Below are 22309 nucleotides of genomic sequence, written 5' to 3'. Positions count from 1 at the left end.
GTTATAATGTAAAGATATGGACTATTTGTTTTGCATGTTGCATGTTAATAAACCAAAAATCCAAATTTTTATGTCATATTGTTTTATCCATTAATTTATTTGATTATAAATCCGTAGATTAAAATGGTGTTATTACTCTCTGGCTGGTTGAAGAGTAAACAGGTGTTTTGATTAAATATGGCCTAATCTTTTGTGTCAATTTGTAAATTAGTAAATGATTAAATATTACAATTATCCTGTGACACGATTGAACTATTACTTGAATGATTAATTTGTTCTACAACATCGAGATAAGGATAACAAGAAATAATATTAAGTAGATTTCCAGAGTAATACTGTACAGTATGTTTGAAATGATCAGAGGTGAATATGCCTGACATATAACTTACTCGTTACTGAAAAAACAATATTTTGTATTTACACTTCATGATGTCTTTTTACCTCAAAACTGAAAAACGTTTTTTATAATATCAGACAGCAATTTAAGCCAATATCTGAAAGAAAAATCAGAGAAATGAGGCATGATGATCCTTTATCTCGTTGTACGCTTGATATTATCCATAGCTGCCCAGTTGGCAGTATTTTCCCCAATGCTTCACAGCAATCCTTCAATCAATCCCCCCGCCCGTCCACTCGGGCTGTCTTGATCCATAAAACAGGCGCAACATCAGTGGTTAACACAAGCGCTGATTGGCTGACAACCTTTCACATTCAGAGAGCTTGTTAGTCAGCTGGAGCTCGAGGAAAATAACAGTTGCTTGTTTTTATGTGTTGGGGTTTTGGTACCTTACACATTTTCTCGTTGCGTTCATAATATTTTTCGCCATTGTAACGCCTCCGATACAATATTTTACAGAGAGGAAAGCAAGAATGTAGTGTTGTTGTCGCACACCTTTTTTAACGATAGGTAAGTAAGCTAACATTAGCTGATATTGAATTGGTTACTTAGCAAGTAAGCTAGTTAGCTAGCTGTCGATATTGCATTTGGTTTAGTAGTCAACCCGTACAGTAGTTCGAGATTATTTGCTGGCTCTTGGTAGTATTTTATGTATTTTTTTAAATTGTAAAGCAGATTACAGTTACTTATTTTGCCTGCTTAATTGAGCTTACTGCTAGCCCAGTTGGTTAGCCACAGTCACTAAGCTACCTTCCACCTATTTGTCTCCAAGGTGACGGAGGGTGTTGCTACATCTAACCCATCACCCCGGGTCTCTCTCCGTCTGTTTTCTGGTGGCTCCTGTCGCTTATTCCAAGACGAGCCTGGTGTCCTTTTCTGTTGCCCGGAGCATTGTGTTGTGGATGACTACACTGACGGAGCTCGGTGCCTGTGGCCGCCGGGCTGGCCGATGCTAGGAGCGTGGAAAACATAAAGCTGTGGGTCGGAGAGGAGATGTCAGAGCGGGGATGCCGCGTCTTGAAGACAGTGTTGTAGTCGAGGGTGAACACGAGTGTACACAGTATACCTACCTCTCTGACTTGGCGTATAGACTCGCTGACCAACTTTTCAGCCTCACTAGTAGTGACACATATATGGATGGTGGGGTCGCAGTATGCCCACCCCCTCAACTACCACTACACCACTGGCTGGAGAGAGTAGCAGTACCGGAGGAGGAGAAGAAGAGGGGCCCATGTCTGCCACCTCCACCTCTTCTTCTATCGGCTCCTCTTTCCGGTTCGTCCCGGCTTTCTGCCTGGGCGTGGTGGCAGCAGTAGTGTTTCAGCTGGCCTGGGGAGGCCTGACTCTGACCTCATTCTTCTTGAAGTTGTTCATCTATGTGTCCTTCGCCATACTGTGTTTCCTGGCTGGGAGCTTTGTTCTGCTGGTCAGGAAGAGTCCTCTCAAAGTCAGCTGCTTTGACAGAAACAGAAGGCAGTCAGCACTACGGCTGGAGTTCTTCAACAAGCTTATGGTAAGACACTGGTCATTTAAACTCATTCATCACATACAGTACACTGTTGGCAACACACTCTCTCTAACAGCCCCCTATGATAGACATTAGCATCAGATTATGAATTATAACCAACTGCTGGAATCCATTGATGGAGAAAAACTGACAAATTCAAAAGCGGTAACAGCAATTGTAGATCTCAACAAATGCTTTTTGACTAGTTAGAATTCCAAGTCAACATATCCATAATGTCATTTTGACTGGTAGCAATTCTAATTTTAAGATATTTGTAATACATTTCTCACCAGTCAAAATAATCATTCTTGATATCAGCAACTAAATTCTTACTGGTGGAAATATCTGTAATCTAATTACATTAAGTCAACTTTTACCATTGACTTCTATTCTAACTCAATTACAATTATCTACAATTTTCACGTTTTATAATTCTTAGTCGACATATCAATAATGTAATTTTGACTAGTTGCAAGTTAATTAATCATATCTACAATTAATAATCAAAATTAAATATTTGATATGTCTGCTTGGAATTGTAACTAGTTAGAATGTTATTACAGATATCTAAGATTGTATTTCAGATATCTGTAATTCAATTGTAAATTAGCAAAAATTATATTTGAGATACCAACAATTGCTTTATAACTAGTCAGGATAACATTTGACATATGTATGCTATTCAATATGACATGAGTCATTGTAGATATCTTCAATGATGTAAGTACATATTTGAACTGAATTGGTAGTTTACGCTACATATCCAAAATGCAATTGTTGATATCTGAAATGGGAAATTATATTTCCACATGTCGCAATCCATTTTTAAGATGTTGAAATTCAATTGAAGATATCTGTAATCGTTATTCTTACTAGTGACATTTTGACTTGTCACTAGTAAGATGCCGAAATAACCTTTCCACTAACAACAAACACGATTGCTGCGACTGATTAAATGTTAAAATGATTTGCCAAACTTCTGCATGTATTCTTTACTTCTGTTACAGCTACAGTTTGATATGTTTCATTTCATTTTCCTAACTGGCCTCTCTTGCTCCTCTCGAGGCTTCATCCTTTCCCCCTCAATTCTTTCCCTCCCCTCCCCATCTTTCTCTCCTCTCTCATCTTTCCCTCCCCTCCCCATAGTTCTCTCCTCTATCATCTTCTCTCCCTTCCTCCGGATCCTCACTCTGTTGATCTATAATAGATGAGATGGAGTCATGCATGCTGCTGGATTTAGACATGCTTATACACACACACACAAACATGCACACACAGATATAGGGTGATTTTATTCTGCTAGGAAAGAGATTGTGTCCTTGCAACTAGCTGGTTGGTGTCTTGCCTTAATAGGCAGCCACAACCCAGCGGCTGCCTTTCAGCTGCGCTCGTCTGCTGCTGTGCACTGATGACTTATTGATGTTGACAGTGGAGGAGTATCGTCACAAGCATTCGTCTGGTCGACATGTTGTGTAAGCTATGACACATGTTGTCTGCCTGCCTTGTTTGTTTTAATTGAATTTTAGGCTTATTAAACACACAGCTCTCCATCTTCTCTTCCCTCTCTTTGCTCAATATTTCCTGATTTTGTGCCGTCGTCTCCATCTGTGATGTGAAGAGATGTAATCTGATACTCTTGTTGTTTTTCAGGCTCGCTTTTTGGTGCCAGTTCAGGAGTCAAGCCAGAGCAGGAGGGTGGTGGTGTCACACAATGTGGACAAAGCTCTGAAGGAAGGTAATGGATCACCTATCACTAAGAGATTGTTTAAGGTGTTTTATGACCATCGTATGGCCGTGTTAATGCAAATGCACTTGGAAACTTTTCATGACATGGAAACATTGTAAAAACATACTGTACATCTGTTCCACTGGGATGTACAGGCCACTTCAGCCAGCAGCTTTACCGTTGCTGCCAAGCGTCTTTATACCATTACTGGAGCATTTGTTATTCTTAACGGAGCAAGAACAAAGTGCACCAACAAGTCAGGGTTCTTAAATTAGATCACATAACAGTAAGATGCCTGAGATCACTTGAGAAATGTGACCTGTGTTAAAAGCTTCATGTGTACTGCTCACACTATAGTGACGTGCGCAGATGTAGAGCTCAAAAAGATGCATTTTCACCTTTATTTGCACGAGTGTGTTCAAGGTGTTAAGTTTGAATTTAGCTCGGTCTGAATGCACTTCTTAGATGTTTTCTACACTGCAGTTCCTTTTCTCACATTTTGAGTGTCTGAATTCTAAACGTATAAACATTTATTAGGGCTGCATGATAAGGGGAAAATATGAAAAAGTCCGATAATGTTGTGGATTATCGCGATAACAATAATTATTGCGATAAATAAACAATTATTAAAGTGTTCTCAGTTCTGCCTTTTTGCTTCTTTCAGTATAGTGCTTGCTTGTTGAATGAAGGGAAATTCTTTCCCACATTCTTTCATTAAAAACAAAATGAACATTGAACTCAACACAAAAGCACCAACTAAAGAAAAGTGACACATTTTCTACTGACACTCTTTCAACTCACTAAAAAGAGTGCACGGTCTCAGTCCTTCACAATATGTTTATTGCAGTAGTTGCCATTGCGATGATGATAAAAAAAAACCCCCGATATATGAATATATTATTTAATGCTCTTAAAAATAACCTTGATGAAAAATGATACCAGAGTATTAATCATTACGTTATCCACAAAATCTGTAAGTAAGTTATGGAATTATACTTTGACAGTGTTAATGTAACACTGATCATACATCAAACACAACTCTGAATGCTGAACATAAGGAGTTAAAGTCCCCACTCTCTGCTCTCCACCACAAATTCAAAATGGAGTTTTCACATCCCTCAAAAATGTGGCCTGTGTCTTGGCTGGCTGGTTTGTCTCATCAGTCGACGCTTCAGGAAATGTTTCTGACTGTTGGAGACACTTGCAACTTCTGTTTTTGAGAAAACTGCTGACTGATGGAGCTGTGTTCTCAGTCACCATGTCCTGTCAGGGATCCTCCCACTCATAGGGGATTACAACAGTACAATGTCCTGGTTAATGTCCCATTAACACACACACACACACACACACACACACACACACACACACACACACACACACACACACACACACACACACACACAATGTCTGGCTGCCAAGTAACAGATGGTTCCAGGATTTACACCAAGGGTGTGTATTTGCATATACTCCTCCTGTGTGTGTTTTGAAAAGGTTTATTCTGGCGTAGTGTGGTACCAGTTTATGATGATCGACACCAGCTGTGTCGATCACTTTGATAAACAGTGTTTTGTATCAGTCTTATGTTGGTGTTCAGTTCTTGGATTTAAATCAAGCACTCTAGTTCAGGGCATTCGCTTCCCAGGGGACCAGTTATTAAGGTGCTCCATAATGGCAACAATTATAATCAACATTATTTTGTTCAATATTGAGATTATGGTTATTTAACACGATTACTCACTGACTTTGGAAACATCATGCATTTAGAATGATTGTTTTTTTACATTTCAAATGAAATGCATAAATCTGGTGCACTTTGAGAGCAACATTAAGAGGCTATATCTATGAAGACTTTGTGCTCTTGTAACTTATTGGTTGTAGAGACAAACATGTCAGTAAATAGTGAGAAATGTCCATCCTCAAAGATATTGAAAAAAACAGGAACTCTCCATATTTAAGAGGCTGAAAACAACATTTTCTGCCATTTTTTGCATGAAAAATTACTTTAATAGTCAGTTATTTCCTTTCTGCCGATAGACTAAAGTATTAGTGGACTAATCGTTGCAACTCTAAAATGAAGTTCTGTAAACTGTGTACTTGAACTACTATCGGAGCGTTAGCGTTTCCATCTTAGTTCTAAACCAGTGATCCTTTTCAGTCACACGGCGGCTGGAGGCTACACAGCAGACAGATCAGCAGTCGGTCATAGGACTAACCCATTCAGAAGAATACATGCATTCTCACCAGTTCACCTAACCCGCATGTGTTTGCACTATGTGAGTCAAACTCATGCAGACAAATGGAGAATGAGCAGAATCCCTTTGTATATTCAAATGTAAAAAGATATCTGTGAAAGATGACTGTACATTATATTTGAGAAAAGAAGGTGCGTCTGTCACATTGTGTATTGGCGACATACTGTACATAGTGACTGTGTGTGTGTACACAGTAAACAAATGACAGTCTTAGTTCAGATCCGTTAATTAAAACTCTCCAGACTCTCTATAAACCCAGTGTCACATGCGATGCCATGTCCGCTATTCGGTTATACTTTTAAAGATGTTAAGATGCCTTTCAGGGCAGACAGTTGAAAGCCTAAGAAGTTTCACTTCACAGATCAAAAAAATGAAAGAATTATTTGATTCACATATTTTCTGGAGTTTAACTTCAGTTATGATTCAAAGAGGAGAAAATACTACAATATCCTTCAAAGCAAATCTGAATTAGTTACAGCAGTATGATTACAGCATTCATTTTGATTGCAATTTCATGGTTGAAATTCCTCTTTAAGTATTTTACACAGTCTTATTTATGCATTAAACAGTTGCTTCTGGTGCTCTCTTTGCAACTTCCATTTGCAGATTTTGCTTCTTGTGCGACACATACTGTATGTTAAAGCTGCTATAAGAATTTCTTTAGGATTTTGCTCTCTAGAAACTGAAACAGTTTATTATAACTATGTTTAGTTTGTCTACACAACCTTGCCGGCTTTTAATGCGAGTGTGAGAGGTCGTCTGACCGTTTATAGAAAATAGATGGATAGATGATACTTCCTCCACCTTTCAAATGCTGCACCAGTGTTCACCTGGGTTTTAGGGAAATGAAACCTAGTGCAATGCACACAGTGGGTAGTTCAGGGTTCCTGGGAGTTTAGAGCATTCACAATGAAAACGGAGCCAGGACAGCTCCTGATGTTGTTGAAAGCTTGACATCCCAGCACTCATTTGGTAACAGAGGACTGGCATTGATCAGCAACAATTAGTGCACAAAATGATAATTTTTTAGCAAACAAATAGTTTTATGCTTTTTAAATGGTGAATGACTTATTTCCAAGAAACATATGAGCCCATCTCTGGCCTGATTGATTTGGACCAAAACATGACTAACAGGACTAAACATGATTTAGAGTGGTGCTTCTGCATTATTGTTTGTGGAGAATCGCAGTCAAATCCATTAGTAAAAAATAATCTAATTCTTTAGACGAGGAGCCCTCATTTCTGCACAGTTACAGGTAAAGATCAGGCTACACTAATATTATTAGTATTATACTATTTGTCGAATTCGATTCCAGTCTTGTCTGACTCGTGATCGAAACCATTTTAAAAAAAAAATAACTCCAGAGTGTTGTAAAGTCCAAAAGTCAACATTTATTGAAAAAAGATGGATGTAATCATTTCCAGAATTCACAACATGTTTCTTTTATTTCACCAAATAATCTGCTTAAATCCATATTTGTTGGTGTTTAGCCTCAAAAACAAAATGTTCACTGTGCTCAAAGAACTGTTTGCTCTCCCGCTTGCCGCACACAAAGGGAGGCACACACTGACGAGTTATATTCATTAAAGAAAGTTGATTTAATAAAAAAGAAAAGACTAACTCATTTAATCCGAGGAATCACTTTAATCAAATTGAGGATCATTTATTTTGGGTGAAGTCATAAAATATGACGACATCGATCAAAAACCTTGATAGAAGCTTTGAATGTAAAAATAAATACACATTATGTAGAGCCCTAATCCATCTACTGAAATGATATTCTCTCCTTTTCCCCAGTGTTTGACTTTGCGTACAGAGACTACATCCTGTCCTGGTACATCCCTTTGAGTCACGATGAGGGCCAGTTGTACTCCATGCTGTCGGAGGACTGGTGGCAGATGATTGGGCAATTGAGAACCAGGCTTGCTGACATTGACCTTGTCAACGTGGTGTGCTATGACACCATCCGAATCCTGCACACACACTTCACTGACCTGAAGGCTGCATCTGCAAGGTACACACACACACACACACACACACACACACACACACACACACACACACACACACACACAATTGTTAATAGATTACATTAGTTTCATTAATGCTTGGGTGAAACAAAGTGTTCTTTACACCTGAGCTTCCATTGCACAGCCGGCTGACTCACTGTTGTTTAACAGAAAATGTCCGTTTTGATTTTCTTTAATAAAATTATGGCAATTCAGTAGCGTGTAAATAAGAGAAAAATCCTTTAGATTCACTCCCTTCTTCTCCAGGCGGCATCTGCCAGGTACACTTACAGACAAAGCGATGATTCACACACCATCTGCTTTCATTATCCCTGGCAAGTCAGGCGAGACTTGTGATTTGATCACACTACAGAAATGTCTGGCCTCCCTCGTCTTCAATACTTTAGAAGCAATGTAGCAGCAGTGTGTCTTGTTCACTCAGGCTTTAAAACGCAAAGATGCAGTGAGATGCGACACAGCTGAAGTATGAATAACGATTGGCAGTGTTATCATCTGACATGTCGCTCTGCCAGAATTGCACTCTGTCTCTTTCTGTTTATATCTCCATTTGAATCTGTGTCTCTCCCATGTGTGTATGCAGACCAGAGGAGTGCACTCGACCGTTTCCTCTCCATCCCTGTTTGGTCAGTCCAGACTCTGAGCTGGCCTTCCTCCGCTGTGTAGCCAGAATACTGCTGCTATGTCTGCTGCCACAAAAGGATGCCAAGTCACATACACTACGCTGCTGCCTCACAGAAGTCATCACTACTAAAGGTGTGTGTGTGTGTGTGTGTGTGTGTGTGTGTGTGTGTGTGTGTGTGTGTGTGTGTGTGTGTGTGTGTGTGTGTGTGTGTGTGTGTGTGTGTGTGTGTGTGTGTGTGTGTGTGTGTGTGTGTGTGTGTGTGTGTGTACAAGACCATTGTGGGACAATAACTTGAAATCATTTTAAGATGTTCTCAGGATGGTTAACCCGATAGCCGAGTTGGTTAAGGTTCATACCTCGTGGGCGCAAATGCCCAAAGCAGAGAGTCACTTGAAACAAATGAAATGGAGCCGTCATCATGTTATTTATTGCACCTGCTAAGACAAGTGAAAGTGTCTGCCTCTTACACTTACTCAAATAAGTGTATTTAAAGCCGCCATGGGCTACAACTAGCAGCCTGCTGTCTGAAGCAAGAAACAACTGTAAGAATCCCCATAAACTATGAACCCTCAACTTATTAACAAACAAGTTAAACTCTGTAGTATTAATAAGTAGGCTCGTTTTGTCACTTAGTGATCTCGCTCAGTAGAAAGAACGTGTTTTCGTCACGTTCCCTCTTTGCCTTCTTTTCCTCCTCTGTCAACGCGGCTCTTTTGCCGGGTGCAGTTAACATTACTCTGGTTGTTCCTCTACCTGGGGGTAGCTACTGTAAACTATTTAGTTGAATTGCCTGTTAGCTAAATGCAGTGATGCAGTGTATATGTCTAGCGCTTTAGGAAAGAGAGAACGCAACACGAAGGCTGACAGAATTGCGTTGTAGAGCTTAGAGGAAACAAATCTAAAGTCAGACGTGTCATTATTATAATCAACACATACTTCATAATGATGAGTTAAAGCAAAAAGCTTGTCTATTGCCCCTTTAAGGAATGATACACTGTCTGTGTCCACTCTGAGGCCTGTAGTGTCACAGCAGACACTGATGGTCCGAACAGGTGGAGCACAGGTGGAACTAATGACTCTAACGATGGCTTTGTTTCGGTGATGTCCCAATAAGCCATGCTAGGAAGCCAGCATGAACCATATGGGAATATACTGCATGTATAATATAGGGGGGCCACTCGAAGGGGGAGCCAACTTTGACACAAGACCAGCTGGTATAAACGTTTTACACATGTAGCTACGGTATGAATCCTGGATGACCAGCAGACGGATTCCGTCACATACAGATCCATTTCACTGTACTGTACTGGACCTATCCCGTTAAGCTTGAAAGGCAGGGTGACTGCGAGTATCTGTTTGTACATATCAGCATACATTTGGCGTGTTTATTGTATGTCGAGGTGGTCAGTGATTCAGACTCATTCAACAGCATTCAGAAGATTTGATCCTTTATATATAAACCTTCTTTTTGTTCAGTGTTGAAGCCTTTGGTGGAAGTGCTCAGCGATCCAGACTCCATAAACAGGATGCTGCTGTCTCAGCTGGAGCAGAGGGAGCAGCAGGCTGAGCAGCAGAAGAAAGCCTACACCTACGCTGCCTCCTACGAAGACTTCATCAAACTGATATCAACCTCTGCTGATGTCAATTTCCTCAAACAACTCAGGCATGACACACGCACACGCACACACACACACACACACACACACACACACACACACACGTTACCGGACAGTGATTGCCACACTTTGCTGTGGCGTTACCTTGGGAACAGACTGTAGTGTCTTGTTAGTTTGAGAAGTAATGGCTCAATACTGAATTGTTGCTGATGTATCTGATGGACTCAGAGTTTACATACTGCACCAGATGTTGTGCGTGTTTTAGAATAAGATTTTACCATTGTGCCACGTCATACTGTATTTATATCTTTGCTTACTTCAGTAGTTTATTCGTCCTAATGGAGCCCATTTAGATTTTATTGAGTGAGTCCAACAACTTGAACTTGTTCTTCTCTATCTCTCTTTGTAGGTATCAGATAGTGGTAGAGATTATTCATGCCACCACCATCAGCAGCCTGCCTCAGCTCAAGAAGCAGAAAGGTACAGAAACACTGCACTTCACCATATGACAGAAAGGTGAAACAAATCATTACACAAAACAAAACGTGGGAATGAAACCCTCTGAGACCTGCGGGGTCGCCGGCCGTCTTTACTGTCTTTAAGAGGCTGTAACAAGCTCAGTTTTAAAGCTAGACTGAAGACACTGATACAATCTGAAACTAGAAAACCCTAAGGAATCCATTATCACCATGTCACGCTAGCCTGTCGGGAAAGAGGGCTAACTTTAATGGTATGCTAATTTCTGGCGAGGGGAAAAACTGGCATTGTCATATTCACAGGGTCCCTTGTGTTTTTCCTATTTTAAAAATGCTGTGTTTGGTTATTTCTGCATGCTGGGGTCCCTAAACAGTCTTGGAATTGCATAAACTGGGTATGGCTGGAAAGTCTCCATTATAGTGACTACAAGAGTTTTACATTCTCCACTTTTTTCGTTGCTGCAACAACTCTGTAGGTCCCGTGTAAAGAGCAGGGGCCTCATTTATAACCGTTGCGTACACACAGAACAGAGATGCACAACGCTCCCACGGAAAACCTTTTTATCTATAAAAACTACCTTGACAGGAGAAAGTGCATTCCTGTAAAGGTTAATAGTTCCTTGACACCATAGCCAAAAGGTGGACTGATTACTAATCAAACCCACATAAACCAGCTACAGTAAAGGTGATGACATATCTAATTTACACACATTGAAATGTAAGTTGTAGCCACTTCATGCCACACACACAGAACATGTATAATTCAGAATAGAATAAAATAAAAGGTATAATAATGCAGAGTTTCCCCAGTTAGTAGAAGAATCGGTGTGTAATCGCTCCCTCTGAGCTACATAAATTACAAGTGTAATTAAATATATAAACATCATGTATGGAAGCCGCTCTGCTTGGCTGAAAGAGCCTTTTTGTAACACAAGGTGAGCCCCTTCATCTCGATGGTTCAGTGGCTCCACATTGTGTAATTGTGTGACCGAAGCTGCTTCACACTCTTCTTCCAACCGCTGCTGTCCCTCTCCCGTAGAGCGAAAAGGTAAAGAGTCCGCAGCCATGAAGGCAGACCTGCTGAGGGCCAGAGATATGAAACGATATATCAATCATCTGACTGTTGCTAAGAAACAATGTGAGAAACGGATACGCTTACTCGGTGGACCAAACTACGAGAACAGTGAGGAGGGAGGGGCCGACGACAGCGATGAGCCTCAAAGTCAGAAGGTGAGACTCGTAGAAGGTGGGCGGTGGTGCAGCGGGTGTGGTCTTAGTTTAAAACATGTCAGGTATTGAAAGTTTTGAATGATAATTGTTTTGTCACATGGCGTTAATGTGACTTTACTTGAGGGTTTTTGCTTTGGATTAAAGCTCATCATGGCTGATGTTTTGTCCTTTTCTTCCTCCTCCTCCTCCTCCTCCTCCTCCTCCTCCTCCTCCTCCCCACATCCAGATTCTGCAGTTTGATGACATCCTGTGTAATCCAGGGTACAGGGAGCATTTCAGAGTTTACATGGAGAGAGTTGATAAGACAGCTCTGATCAGCTTCTGGGAACTGGTGGAAACACTGAAAACGGCCAACAAGGTGATTCCACAGGGTTTAGCCCAAAGCTGCTAATAGTACAGGGTAGTAGGTAGTAGGGTAGTTGGGTAGTTAGGTAGTTAGGTAGTTAGGTAGTTAGGTAGTAGGGTAGTAGGTAGTAGGGTAGTTGGGTAGTTAGGTAGTTGGGTAGTTAGGTAGTTAGGTAGTAGGGTAGTAGGGTAGTTAGGTAGTTAGGTAGTTAGGTAGTTAGGTAGTAGGGTAGTTGGGTAGTTAGGTAGTTAGGTAGCAGGGTAGTGGGTAGTAGGTAGTAGGGTAGTAGGGTAGTTGGGTAGTAGGGTAGTTGGGTAGTTAGGTAGTAGGGTAGTAGGGTAGTTAGGTAGTAGGGTAGTAGGGTAGTTGGGTAGTAGGGTAGTAGGTAGTAGGGTAGTTGGGTAGGTAGTTGGGTAGTTGGGTAGTAGGGTAGTAGGTAGCAGGGTAGTAGGGTAGTTGGGTAGTTGGGTAGTAGGGTAGTAGGTAGTAGGTAGCAGGGTAGTTGGGTAGTAGGGTAGTTGGGGTAGTAGGGTAGTAGGGTAGTAAGGTAGCAGGGTAGTAGGGTAGTTGGGTAGTTAGGTAGTTAGGTAGCAGGGTAGTGGGTAGTTGGGTAGTTGGGTAGTAGGGTAGTTGGGTAGTAGGGTAGTAGGTAGTAGGGTAGTTGGGTAGTTGGGTAGTTGGGTAGTAGGGTAGTAGGTAGCAGGGTAGTAGGGTAGTAGGGTAGTAGGGTAGTAGGTAGCAGGGTAGTAGGGTAGTTGGGTAGTTGGGTAGTTAGGTAGTTAGGTAGTAGGTAGCAGGGTAGTGGGTAGTTGGGTAGTAGGGTAGTAGGTAGTAGGGTAGTAGTAATGAGTGACATTATGTTTTGCGTATGACATTATGCATGTTCTTCCACCACAGAATTAGTTTCAGCTGTTGTCATTCTGCTCTGTGACATCAGTGAGGTAGTAAAGCTTCATTCAAAGCTTCATTCATAAAGTTGATATTCTAAATTCTAAATCCACATTTTAATGCTGAGCAGCTTCTTTTTATTTATTTTTTTACATGTCCATTTATTCAGTTTGAACCCAGGATTTGTGCACAGGTGCAGATAAAGATCAGGCTACACTAATTATATTTGTTTTATACTTTTGTAGAATTAGATTAGAGTGCTGGCTGCGTAGGATTGTTTCCGACTTGTGTGATCCAAATATTTCCAATAACTCCAGAGTGTTAAGTCCAAAAGTCAACATCTATTGAAAAACAAAATGTTCACTGCGCTCAGAATCAGTTTGTTGTTCCACTCGCCACACACAAAGGGAGGCTTGCACTGCTGAGTTATATTAAATAAAAAAGGAGATTTATTAAAAAAAGACTCATTTAATCTGATGAATCACTTTATTTAAATTGGGGATTTCTTTCCTTTGTATTTTCATAAAATATGACGACTGACACTTTATTCAAAAACCACAATAGAATCTTCAAATGTAAAAGAAAGACTTCCGGTACAGCCCTAGATGTAATGTACATGAGCGACTGCTTACTTGTTTGTTTATTTGTGTGTGACAGAATGAAGTGCCCCAAATCGTCGGGGAAATCTACCAAAAATTCTTTGTGGAGAGCAGGGAGATTCCAGTGGAGAAGTTTCTCCTCAAGGAGATCCAACAGAGTCTGGTGGGGAACAGAGGGACACAAGTGTTTGTTCGACTACAAGAACAGGTAACTGCTGCTTTTGCTTCTCACTAACTGTAAATAATTGCCAAAGCTTTTCTCCTTAAAGGTCCTCAGAGGTACAAGTAACTCTGGTACGCTCACGTTGCACACGTGTCAAAATGTTCTACAATGACAATAAAGCATTTCTTGTGCTCTGATGCATCCTGCAGGTGGCTGAGACCATGAGGGAGCGTTACTACCCCTCCTTCCTGGTTTCTGACCACTACGATAGGCTGATCAGACGAGACGAACAGAACAGCCAATCACAGTGCAGCACTGAGGAAAAGGAGGAAGAGGTCAGACATACACAATGTTGTCAAAGATCTGTTGATATTCTCTAATGTATCCTTTGTGAGCGTGTTTAGCTTTTGATAAATACATACATGTTATTATATATTGCTATTACACTGTTCATATACTTTATAATATTTATTATTGTTATTACTGGCTGTTAGTTAACGGACTTTTATTATGCTGCTACTTATCTCTACTATGGTTAAACACGTGTGCTTTCCTCTTTATGTAATATTTATGCCTACTTGTTTTATTTTGCCTTTCATCTGCACTGTCCCTTTGCTGTTGTAACGCTGTAAATGTCCTCTGTGGGACGAATAAAAGGATTTCTCATTCTCATATGTGTTTTTATTCTGCAGTGCCAGGGTCTAGACGCAGGAGAGGAGGTTGGTGATGAAGGCAGTAAAAGAATCAATGAGCAGGCCAGCTATGCTGCTACGAAGCTCCGCCTACTCTACGACAAACTGGAGTACAAGCGGCAGGCCCTGGGCTCCATCCAGAACGCACCAAAACCAGACAAGAAGGTAACAACGGCACCAGCAAGTGGGACAAAACGACAGGGTTCAAATCAGAATTCACTTCTGGAGGATAGCATAAATCACACAAACACACGGTTAAAGTTGTGCACATCCATCTCCTCCAGCATAATGACCTGAGTTTGTCTTTGTCAAGATGTTCAATGATTGGGCTGAAAAAAGCCCTCAAATAAACAGCCAATTATAACACAAGTGATTTGCTTAAAAGCCCATGTATCTGCTCTTGTACAAGTATTTTTATTTAATTTCCAGTAATGTTGCTAACACACAATGTATGTGCCGTGTGTTTATAGTGCAGGGGGAATTAAAAGTCACCTGGAAGAAAACATTAACACTTTTCATCCTATTTAGAACACGGGGTAGTGGCGCACTCTTTGGGCCAAACTGAGCATTACAACAACAACACAGGAGAGAAAACATTTCCAACAGAATTCTTTTTTTCCTTTCTTGCCTCTCAGGGTTTCTGTATGAAGGAATACTCCCAACACTCATGTCACCTCTCCATTTAACTATGAAAGGTAAAACGTGTCTCTGTGTGTTTGTAGATTGTGAGCAAATTAAAGGAAGAGATCGGAGCCATGGAGAAAGAACACGGTGAACTGCAGCAACATATCACCAGGACTGACTGGTGGTGTGAAAACCTGGGGCACTGGAGGGCGACCATCACTACTGCTGAGGTCAGTCAAAAACATGTTTTGGACACATTTTCTTTCCACTTTGCATCTTTTTGGAGGAAAATCCATGACATTTGAGTGTAAAAGCATTCAAGCATTACAGATGCACTCACCCAAAGCATTTCCACAGGTATGCAGGGATGACCTCACTCAATTGTCGTGCCAAGCTAATGTTACCTGTGTAGTCATTTAGGTTTGAAACTATGTGTGTGTTTGTGTGTGTGTGTTCCAGGCTACAGAAGAGGGTGGAGAGACGGTAGCTTGTTACAGTGTGTGTGTTAGCCTAGTGGAAGCAGAGGAGACAGCCAACAGTCGCTGGAGCGTCCAGAGGAAACTTACTGAATTCCAGATGTTGCACCGCAAACTCACTGAGGTAACCCGACACCAAACCTGCACGTGTGTGGATATGTTTTCTTTCTGAACATCAGTAAGCAGTTATCGCTGTGCATTATGGTTATACTGCATGACCGCTAGTAGTCAAACGTCTAACCGCCTTCTTGGCTATGCAATGCTAGGGCTGTATGAATGTTTACATTCAAAGGTTCTCAAACGACCTTCGAACGTCTGTCGTCGTATTTTACGACGTCGTCACCCAAAGAAAAAGGAGGAAAGATTAGATTTTTTCTTATTATATAAATGTGTTTTATGTTGTAGTTAGAGTTGCTGCCAGATCGTCTTGTTAACACAGGTGCGGACCTCCTTTTGTGTGCAGCAGAGCTGAAGAGCGAGAGAGAGCGAGAGAGAGCGAGAGAGAGAGAGAGAGAGAGAGAGAGAGCGAGAGAGCGAGAGAGAGAGAGAGAGAGAGAGAGAGAGAGAGAGAGAGATGCTTGAGTGGTTTAAAACAGAGAGAGACACAATGAATAGATATGGGGAAAAAGTTAAAGTTTTATGGGAAGTAAAATGTTTGTTTAGAATTCAAATGTTTTTAAATGAAGCCTCAAACTATTAAGTTCATCCCTATCTAATGCTTCACCCCCCCCCCCCCCCTCCACATTAGAGCAGATTGTATGTCCCTGCAGCATTTAGGAAGAAACTACATGGCACTGCAGGAGAAAGACTGTTTAATAATACAATGTGTGTGTGTGTGTCTTCCTCAGTGTTTTCCATCATTGAAGAAACTCCAGTTACCATCACTCAGCAAGCTTCCCTTCAAATCCATCGACCAGAAGTTCTTAGACAAGAGCAAAACTCAGCTCAATGCCTTTCTCCAGGTAAACACACGACAGACTGTACAGCTGTAGTGCTCTTTAGTAATAACACTCCTGACTTGACAAGAGGAGTTAGTTGATGATGACTTCAGCTCTGTGTGTGTGTGTGTGTGTGTAGCGTCTGTTGACAGATGAGCGATTGTGCCAGTCAGAGGCTCTCTATGCGTTCCTCAGCCCGTCCCCAGAGCACCTCAAGGTAACCAATTTCTATAAATTCAAATAAATCAGGGCTACTAAAACATTGTCATACAAACCTGTCAAATATATTACTTTATATTCATTACAATGAACAACTGCAATAACAAGTTTTATTTGTTCATTCCGGTCAGTTTTAGTAGTTTTGAAGCTTTAAAATTCCTTCCAGTGTGTTCCATGAATGTCTCAAAGATGCATGTAAAGCAGCAGCTATGGGAAATTGTGAAATATGTACACAGTCCTATTCATTTCCATACAGTATATTGTGTAGTGATGATATCTTGTTCAATGTTTAAAGGTGATGTCAATCCAGAAGAAATCGTCCTTCTCTCTGGCCTCCTTCCTGGAGAAGCTGCCGGGAGACTTCTTCTCTCATACTGAGGTACACCATCGTTCTCCACTGGTGAAGCAACTCAGCAAAATCTCTCTCATTATTATTATTATTATTATTATTATCATCATTATTATTAAACACCAGAAGGACAATGATTCATTCATCGCCCTCGTGTTGAAACTGACTTTACAAGAGGCTTAAATAAAAAGAATGATGAACTTCATCACTCGGAAATAATTGAAAATGAACTTCATAATGCGCTTTTGACATTTTTCAGAACTCTGTGTAGACGGAAAAAATCAATTAGGCAAACAACCTAAAAACAATGATACCCGTCTGTCAACCAGTGGTGGAGGAAGTATTCAGGTCCTCTACTTTAAGTACTAATACCACGCTGTAAAATACTCTGTTACAAGTACAATCACCAAAATGTACTTCAAGTATTAAATGTTAAAATACCCAAAGCACATTTTTCTAATTAAATTCAGAAAAACAAGATTTAATAGATAATTGTTTTCCTCTCAATCGTCTAATCGCTCAGCTGTTCTTGTATAAAGTGTTTGCTGGTTTAATTATAAGAAAACATCATATTTTATAACCTCTTGTGTTTCTTATGCAAAAATCCCAATTTGTAAGTTAAGTAGTTAATAAAGCCGTAAGATAAATATTGTGCTGTAAAAAGTACAATATTTGTCTTCTTAATTGTAGTGGAGTAGAAGTATAAAGTGCCATTAAAGGAAAATATTCAAGTAAAGTGCAAATTATTCTAATTTGCACTTGAGTAAATGTACTTACTTACATTCCACCACTGCTCCCAACTTGTATTCAATCTCCTCGTCATCATATCACCCACAGCTATGTCTTCTAAAACCGTGTGTACACCTGGTCTGTAGTGTGTGTGTGAGGTGTGTACATTCTTCCTTTATAAACACCAGTTAATGTGTGAGGAGAGGTGTACGCATGGGTTTTGTACGTACACATCGTTTATTCATCTGGCCCCGGCTGTCCAGACTCCTCACCTGGTGTGTGTGTGTGTGTGTTGTGTGCGTGTGTGTTGTGTGTAGGAGGAGGCTGACGATGACAGTGACTTGTCAGACTACGGTGATGATTCGGATGGGAGGAGAGACGCCCTGGCTGAACCCTGTTTCATGCTCATAGGAGAGATCTTTGAACTCAGAGGAAGTTAGTAAATCATTTTTCATTTTCATATCGATATTCAAACAATAGAGTCTGACATGAAAGAGACGGAGGCCGATGTAAAGAAACTAGAAATGTATCTCTATGGCAAACAGTGAGGTTACACCTTTTGTTGTTTTTGTTATAGGTGGAGGTAGCTACAGTATGTCCTTATTTTGGGACCTAAACATAAATTGTGACTGCAGTGAATTCATCTGATGTGTTTCCTTCTCTGTCTGTCTGTCTGTCTGTCTGTCTGTCTGTCTGTCTGTCTGTCTGTCTGTCTGTCTGTCTGTCTGTCTGTCTACCTGCTCAGTGTTTAAGTGGGTGAGGAAGACTCTAATTGCACTAGTCCAGGTGACATTTGGACGAACTATCAACAAGTAAGTTCTAGCACGTTGCCTTTTACATTTTTTACAAACCATGCTTCAGCTGTCACATGTTATACATTTTTTACGTATAACGACTAACGCATGAATATTTTCAATTAATTTGAATGCATCTCATGAATCATAAACAAATACGTTGGAGGATTGACTTTGTTCTGTTTATGTAGGTGTCTGCTACCTTATTCGAGTAACAAGCTAACAGGCGACGTCACATTTATTGTTTTGATAATGTTATTGCAGGGAACCGTTTTTAAAATCCACCAGGTACAGTACATGAGAGCCCTCCTGGTTTTAGTGACTGTAGTGCTGGAGATTTGATCTGTGATCAATCCTACTCAGTGGCGGGCCATGCATTTCACACCTAGGCCTTCAGTGATGTCATACACAGTCCTACCTGAATTATTCCACCTCTTAATACCATCATTATGACGCCATGGCTCTAGAAACTATACATTTAGACAGAAGCGCAGTATAACCGGGCGTTGCATCACCCTAACAACAGAGTTATATTAATATTTCCGAAACATTTAGTTGTAAATAGCATTCCCAGCAGTACAATGTGCAGTGCCTCTCAGAGGCTGTGAGCCGGGGGTACCGCTCGTAGTTAGTGATTTGAAAGTGGCGGACAAACCCTTTTCCCGGCTGTGATAGGCTCGCTAGCGTCGGGGTTGGCCGTTCTCTTCTCACGATGTCTAGCTTTTCTTGAAAGGTTCGTCTTGAAAATGGCGGTGTAATTATATCAGCGACCAAATCAATCTCTTCCCCTCCTTCAGCCATTGTGGGTTGACAAAGAACAGCTTGTAGAAATCTACACAAATTAGCTCGTTCGAGGTGGCTAGCTCTGCATAGCTCTGCCTCTCAATAGTGCGTATCCAATCAAAAGACGTGGACGTGCTGACGTTATCGTACGCCTGCTAGCTGGCCCCGGTGTTGCCAACTCGAAATCTGATTGGTTAACGCCACAGTTTTGTCTCCGTTCACTTTAAGCTACAGGCGCCCGCACTGTTGATTCTGAAGGCCTAAGGGCAGATTTCTTGGACCCTGGCAACACATCATGGCTGAAATATGATTGGATAAAAGCTCTAACATAAAGGCCAGACCTCCAAATCTCGATCTGAGGCTGGAAGCAGCGCAACCAAGAGGAAAGATATGAAATGAAGAGAATAGACTATGGGGAGTAATTTAATACATATTTGTGGAAAAAATATATCAAAATTAAATTTATATTCTGATGATGTTTAGGCCAGCAGAGAAGGCCTTGCTGGCCCTGACGGCCCGCCACTGCTCCTACTTGTTTTCTCTGTTTTCTTCTATCGGCTACGAGGATAACGTCTTCTCTTCTTTCTTTTTAGACAGATCCGAGACACAGTGAACTGGATCTTCTGTGAACAGATGTCGGTGGTTTACATCAGTGTGTTCAGGGACACCTTCTGGCCCAACGGGAAGTTAGCGCCACACGTCAAGGTCCGAACTGACACTGAACGCAGTGAAACTAAGGAACGGGCTCAACAGAAACTACTTGACAATATCCCAGGTAGCAACTGAAATGCACGTAAACAAGACCTGCAGATGTTAATCTTATCAACGTATCTGACGTCTTTACTTTGTTTCATTATGATCTTTTTTACCAGATGCACTAGCAAATCTAGTTGGCCAGCAGAATGCCCGCTTTGGAATCATCAAGATCTTCAATGCCCTGCAGGAGGCGAGTGCCAACAAACATCTTCTCTATGTAAGAATAAAACGTATTACGTCAAATAATGTCTGTCGTAAAAAGAGATCTTCAATCTCACCACAGCTGCAAACATAATCATTTTGTCTCATTATCTCTGTTAGGTGTTGATGGAAATGTTACTCAAGGAAGTGTGCCCTGAACTCAGCGCGGAGGTGGACAACATCTGAACACACACACACACACACACACTTAACACAAATTGAGTTTTTGGATCTTTTAGGCCTTTCTGTAGCTAACCAATCATAACCTGCCAAGGCAGAGATGACGGGGAGATAGCCTTTTGGTTCAACCTCCGACAGAAAGCAGCTGTGTCGGTCAGAACTGAGACACATATTGATTCTGTTGGTAGAATTTCGCTGTGAAATTATGAAAAAGCTGCTGACAGCAGATTCAAAGGGGCTGACGTTTGACGTTGTTGTGGTACAGATCTGAACTTGTCTGAACAGAGATAAACTACATGGAGTCTTCCTACTTAGGTAGGCGGATCACATTTGTACCTGAAAGTCCACATTCACACAAGAACAAATTGTACATATATTTTTTTTCAAAAGCACTGAAACATCAGAGCTGTACCACAACATATATTTTGTTCCTGTGTAAATCATGGCGGTCAATAGATTACAAAGCAGGTAACAATTTATGAGAGTAAAAAGCTTGATCATCAGTTTCCAAAGCTGATCATCTAAAGACTCGTCACTTGAAGACGCTTGAAGGCACCATCATGTCGTCGCTTGAAGGCACCATCGTGTCGTCGCTTGAAGACGCTTGAAGGCACCATCGTGTCGTCGCTTGAAGACGCTTGAAGGCACCATCGTGTCGTCCCTTGAAGACGCTTGAAGGGACCATCGTGTCGTCGCTTGAAGACGCTTGAAGGCACCATCGTGTCGTCGCCCTCAGCCCTCTGAACATTCCTCGTACACACAACCTGAGCAACAACACTTGTGTTCTGTGATTCTTGTTAAGGCTTATAATTGTGCAATATAATGTCATGTAAAAGTCATTGTGATGATTTTATTTATGATTATTATTGATAGATTTTATTTTTACCAAAAATTGTTTAGAGAGCGTTTATATAAGCAATAAATTGCAAACAAAAAGTGGGTGTGGCATGTTTGATTTCTTAAAAGGGTCTCTGAAACTACAAGATTCGCTTCAATTAAATATTATGAATATAAATATTATTGAGACAGATTGATCACTGAACCAGCGTCCTGAAGCAGAAAACACTGAACAGTATAAAATCTAGTCGATATACGAAAATTATTAGGGTGGGGAGGAGGGCCGACTCTTTAAAAAAAAAAAAAGAGCATTTTCCAGCATTATTAATACTTTAATTGAACTCTCCCTTAATTTGGAAAATATGTTATATTGTGTAAAAATGTGCATATTTCTTTATGTTTTTAAAGTCTCACAGGTTATGAATGAAATAAATATAAATCTACAATGAGGAAAAAGTTACTGCCAAAGAATTTGGACTACCCACCTTTCAGTAAAAAGCAAAACAATACATAACATAAATAATTATTTTCTAACCAATTTAATGCACAAGAAATTGAGTAAAGTGAGCATCAGTGAAGACATTACTGCCATTTTAACTTGGAAGGAATTTCGTAGGTATACTGCTGCATTCATATAACATGAGATGAACGTAGTGTTTGGATTTAAATTATTTAAAATAAGTAGTGCTTGCTAATTGTGGATAACACTTTTTCATTTAACTGCACCATTTCATTTTCTTTAAAAAACAACAACTGTGATTGCAAAAGGTTTTAGGCAGTTTTTTTGGATATAGATAGAAAAGGACATGAATGCAACATGTGTTCCCCCAGAGCAGGGGTCGGGAACCTATGGCTCTTTCGATAACGCAATATGGCTC

At 40.6% G+C, this 22309-nt stretch overlaps 1 protein-coding gene across 1 annotated transcript; it reads left to right on the top strand.

Moving 5' to 3' along the window:
• The first annotated feature begins 686 nt into the window (after positions 1-686).
• On the top strand, positions 687-21531 carry snx25 (sorting nexin 25). The gene is made up of 22 exons (XM_029442185.1): positions 687-907; positions 1170-1910; positions 3555-3639; positions 7681-7897; positions 8494-8666; positions 10012-10198; positions 10561-10631; positions 11667-11857; positions 12084-12215; positions 13749-13898; positions 14063-14188; positions 14546-14710; positions 15268-15399; positions 15629-15769; positions 16494-16607; positions 16723-16800; positions 17098-17181; positions 18198-18315; positions 18626-18692; positions 20051-20232; positions 20330-20430; positions 20535-21531. The coding sequence occupies exons 2-22, from the start codon at positions 1551-1553 to the stop codon at positions 20598-20600; spliced, it is 2940 nt and encodes a 979-aa protein (XP_029298045.1). The 5' UTR covers positions 687-907; positions 1170-1550; the 3' UTR covers positions 20601-21531.
• Positions 21532-22309: the final 778 nt, after the last annotated feature.

This window comes from Cottoperca gobio, chromosome 10, assembly GCF_900634415.1.
Source record: "Cottoperca gobio chromosome 10, fCotGob3.1, whole genome shotgun sequence".
Lineage (NCBI taxonomy): Eukaryota > Metazoa > Chordata > Actinopteri > Perciformes > Bovichtidae > Cottoperca > Cottoperca gobio.
Note: the sequence above shows the minus strand (reverse complement) of the source record. Positions and strands in the feature narration are given on the sequence as shown.

Bases quoted from the DNA above. Each gene is read 5' to 3' on its own strand.
- snx25 (XM_029442185.1), top strand. From the start codon at position 1,551: ATGCCCACCCCCTCAACTACCACTACACCACTGGCTGGAGAGAGTAGC. The intron at 12,216-13,748 runs GTGATTCCACAG...TGTGTGTGACAG, and splicing joins CACTGAAAACGGCCAACAAG to AATGAAGTGCCCCAAATCGT. The intron at 18,693-20,050 runs GTAAGTTCTAGC...CTTTCTTTTTAG, and splicing joins TTTGGACGAACTATCAACAA to ACAGATCCGAGACACAGTGA.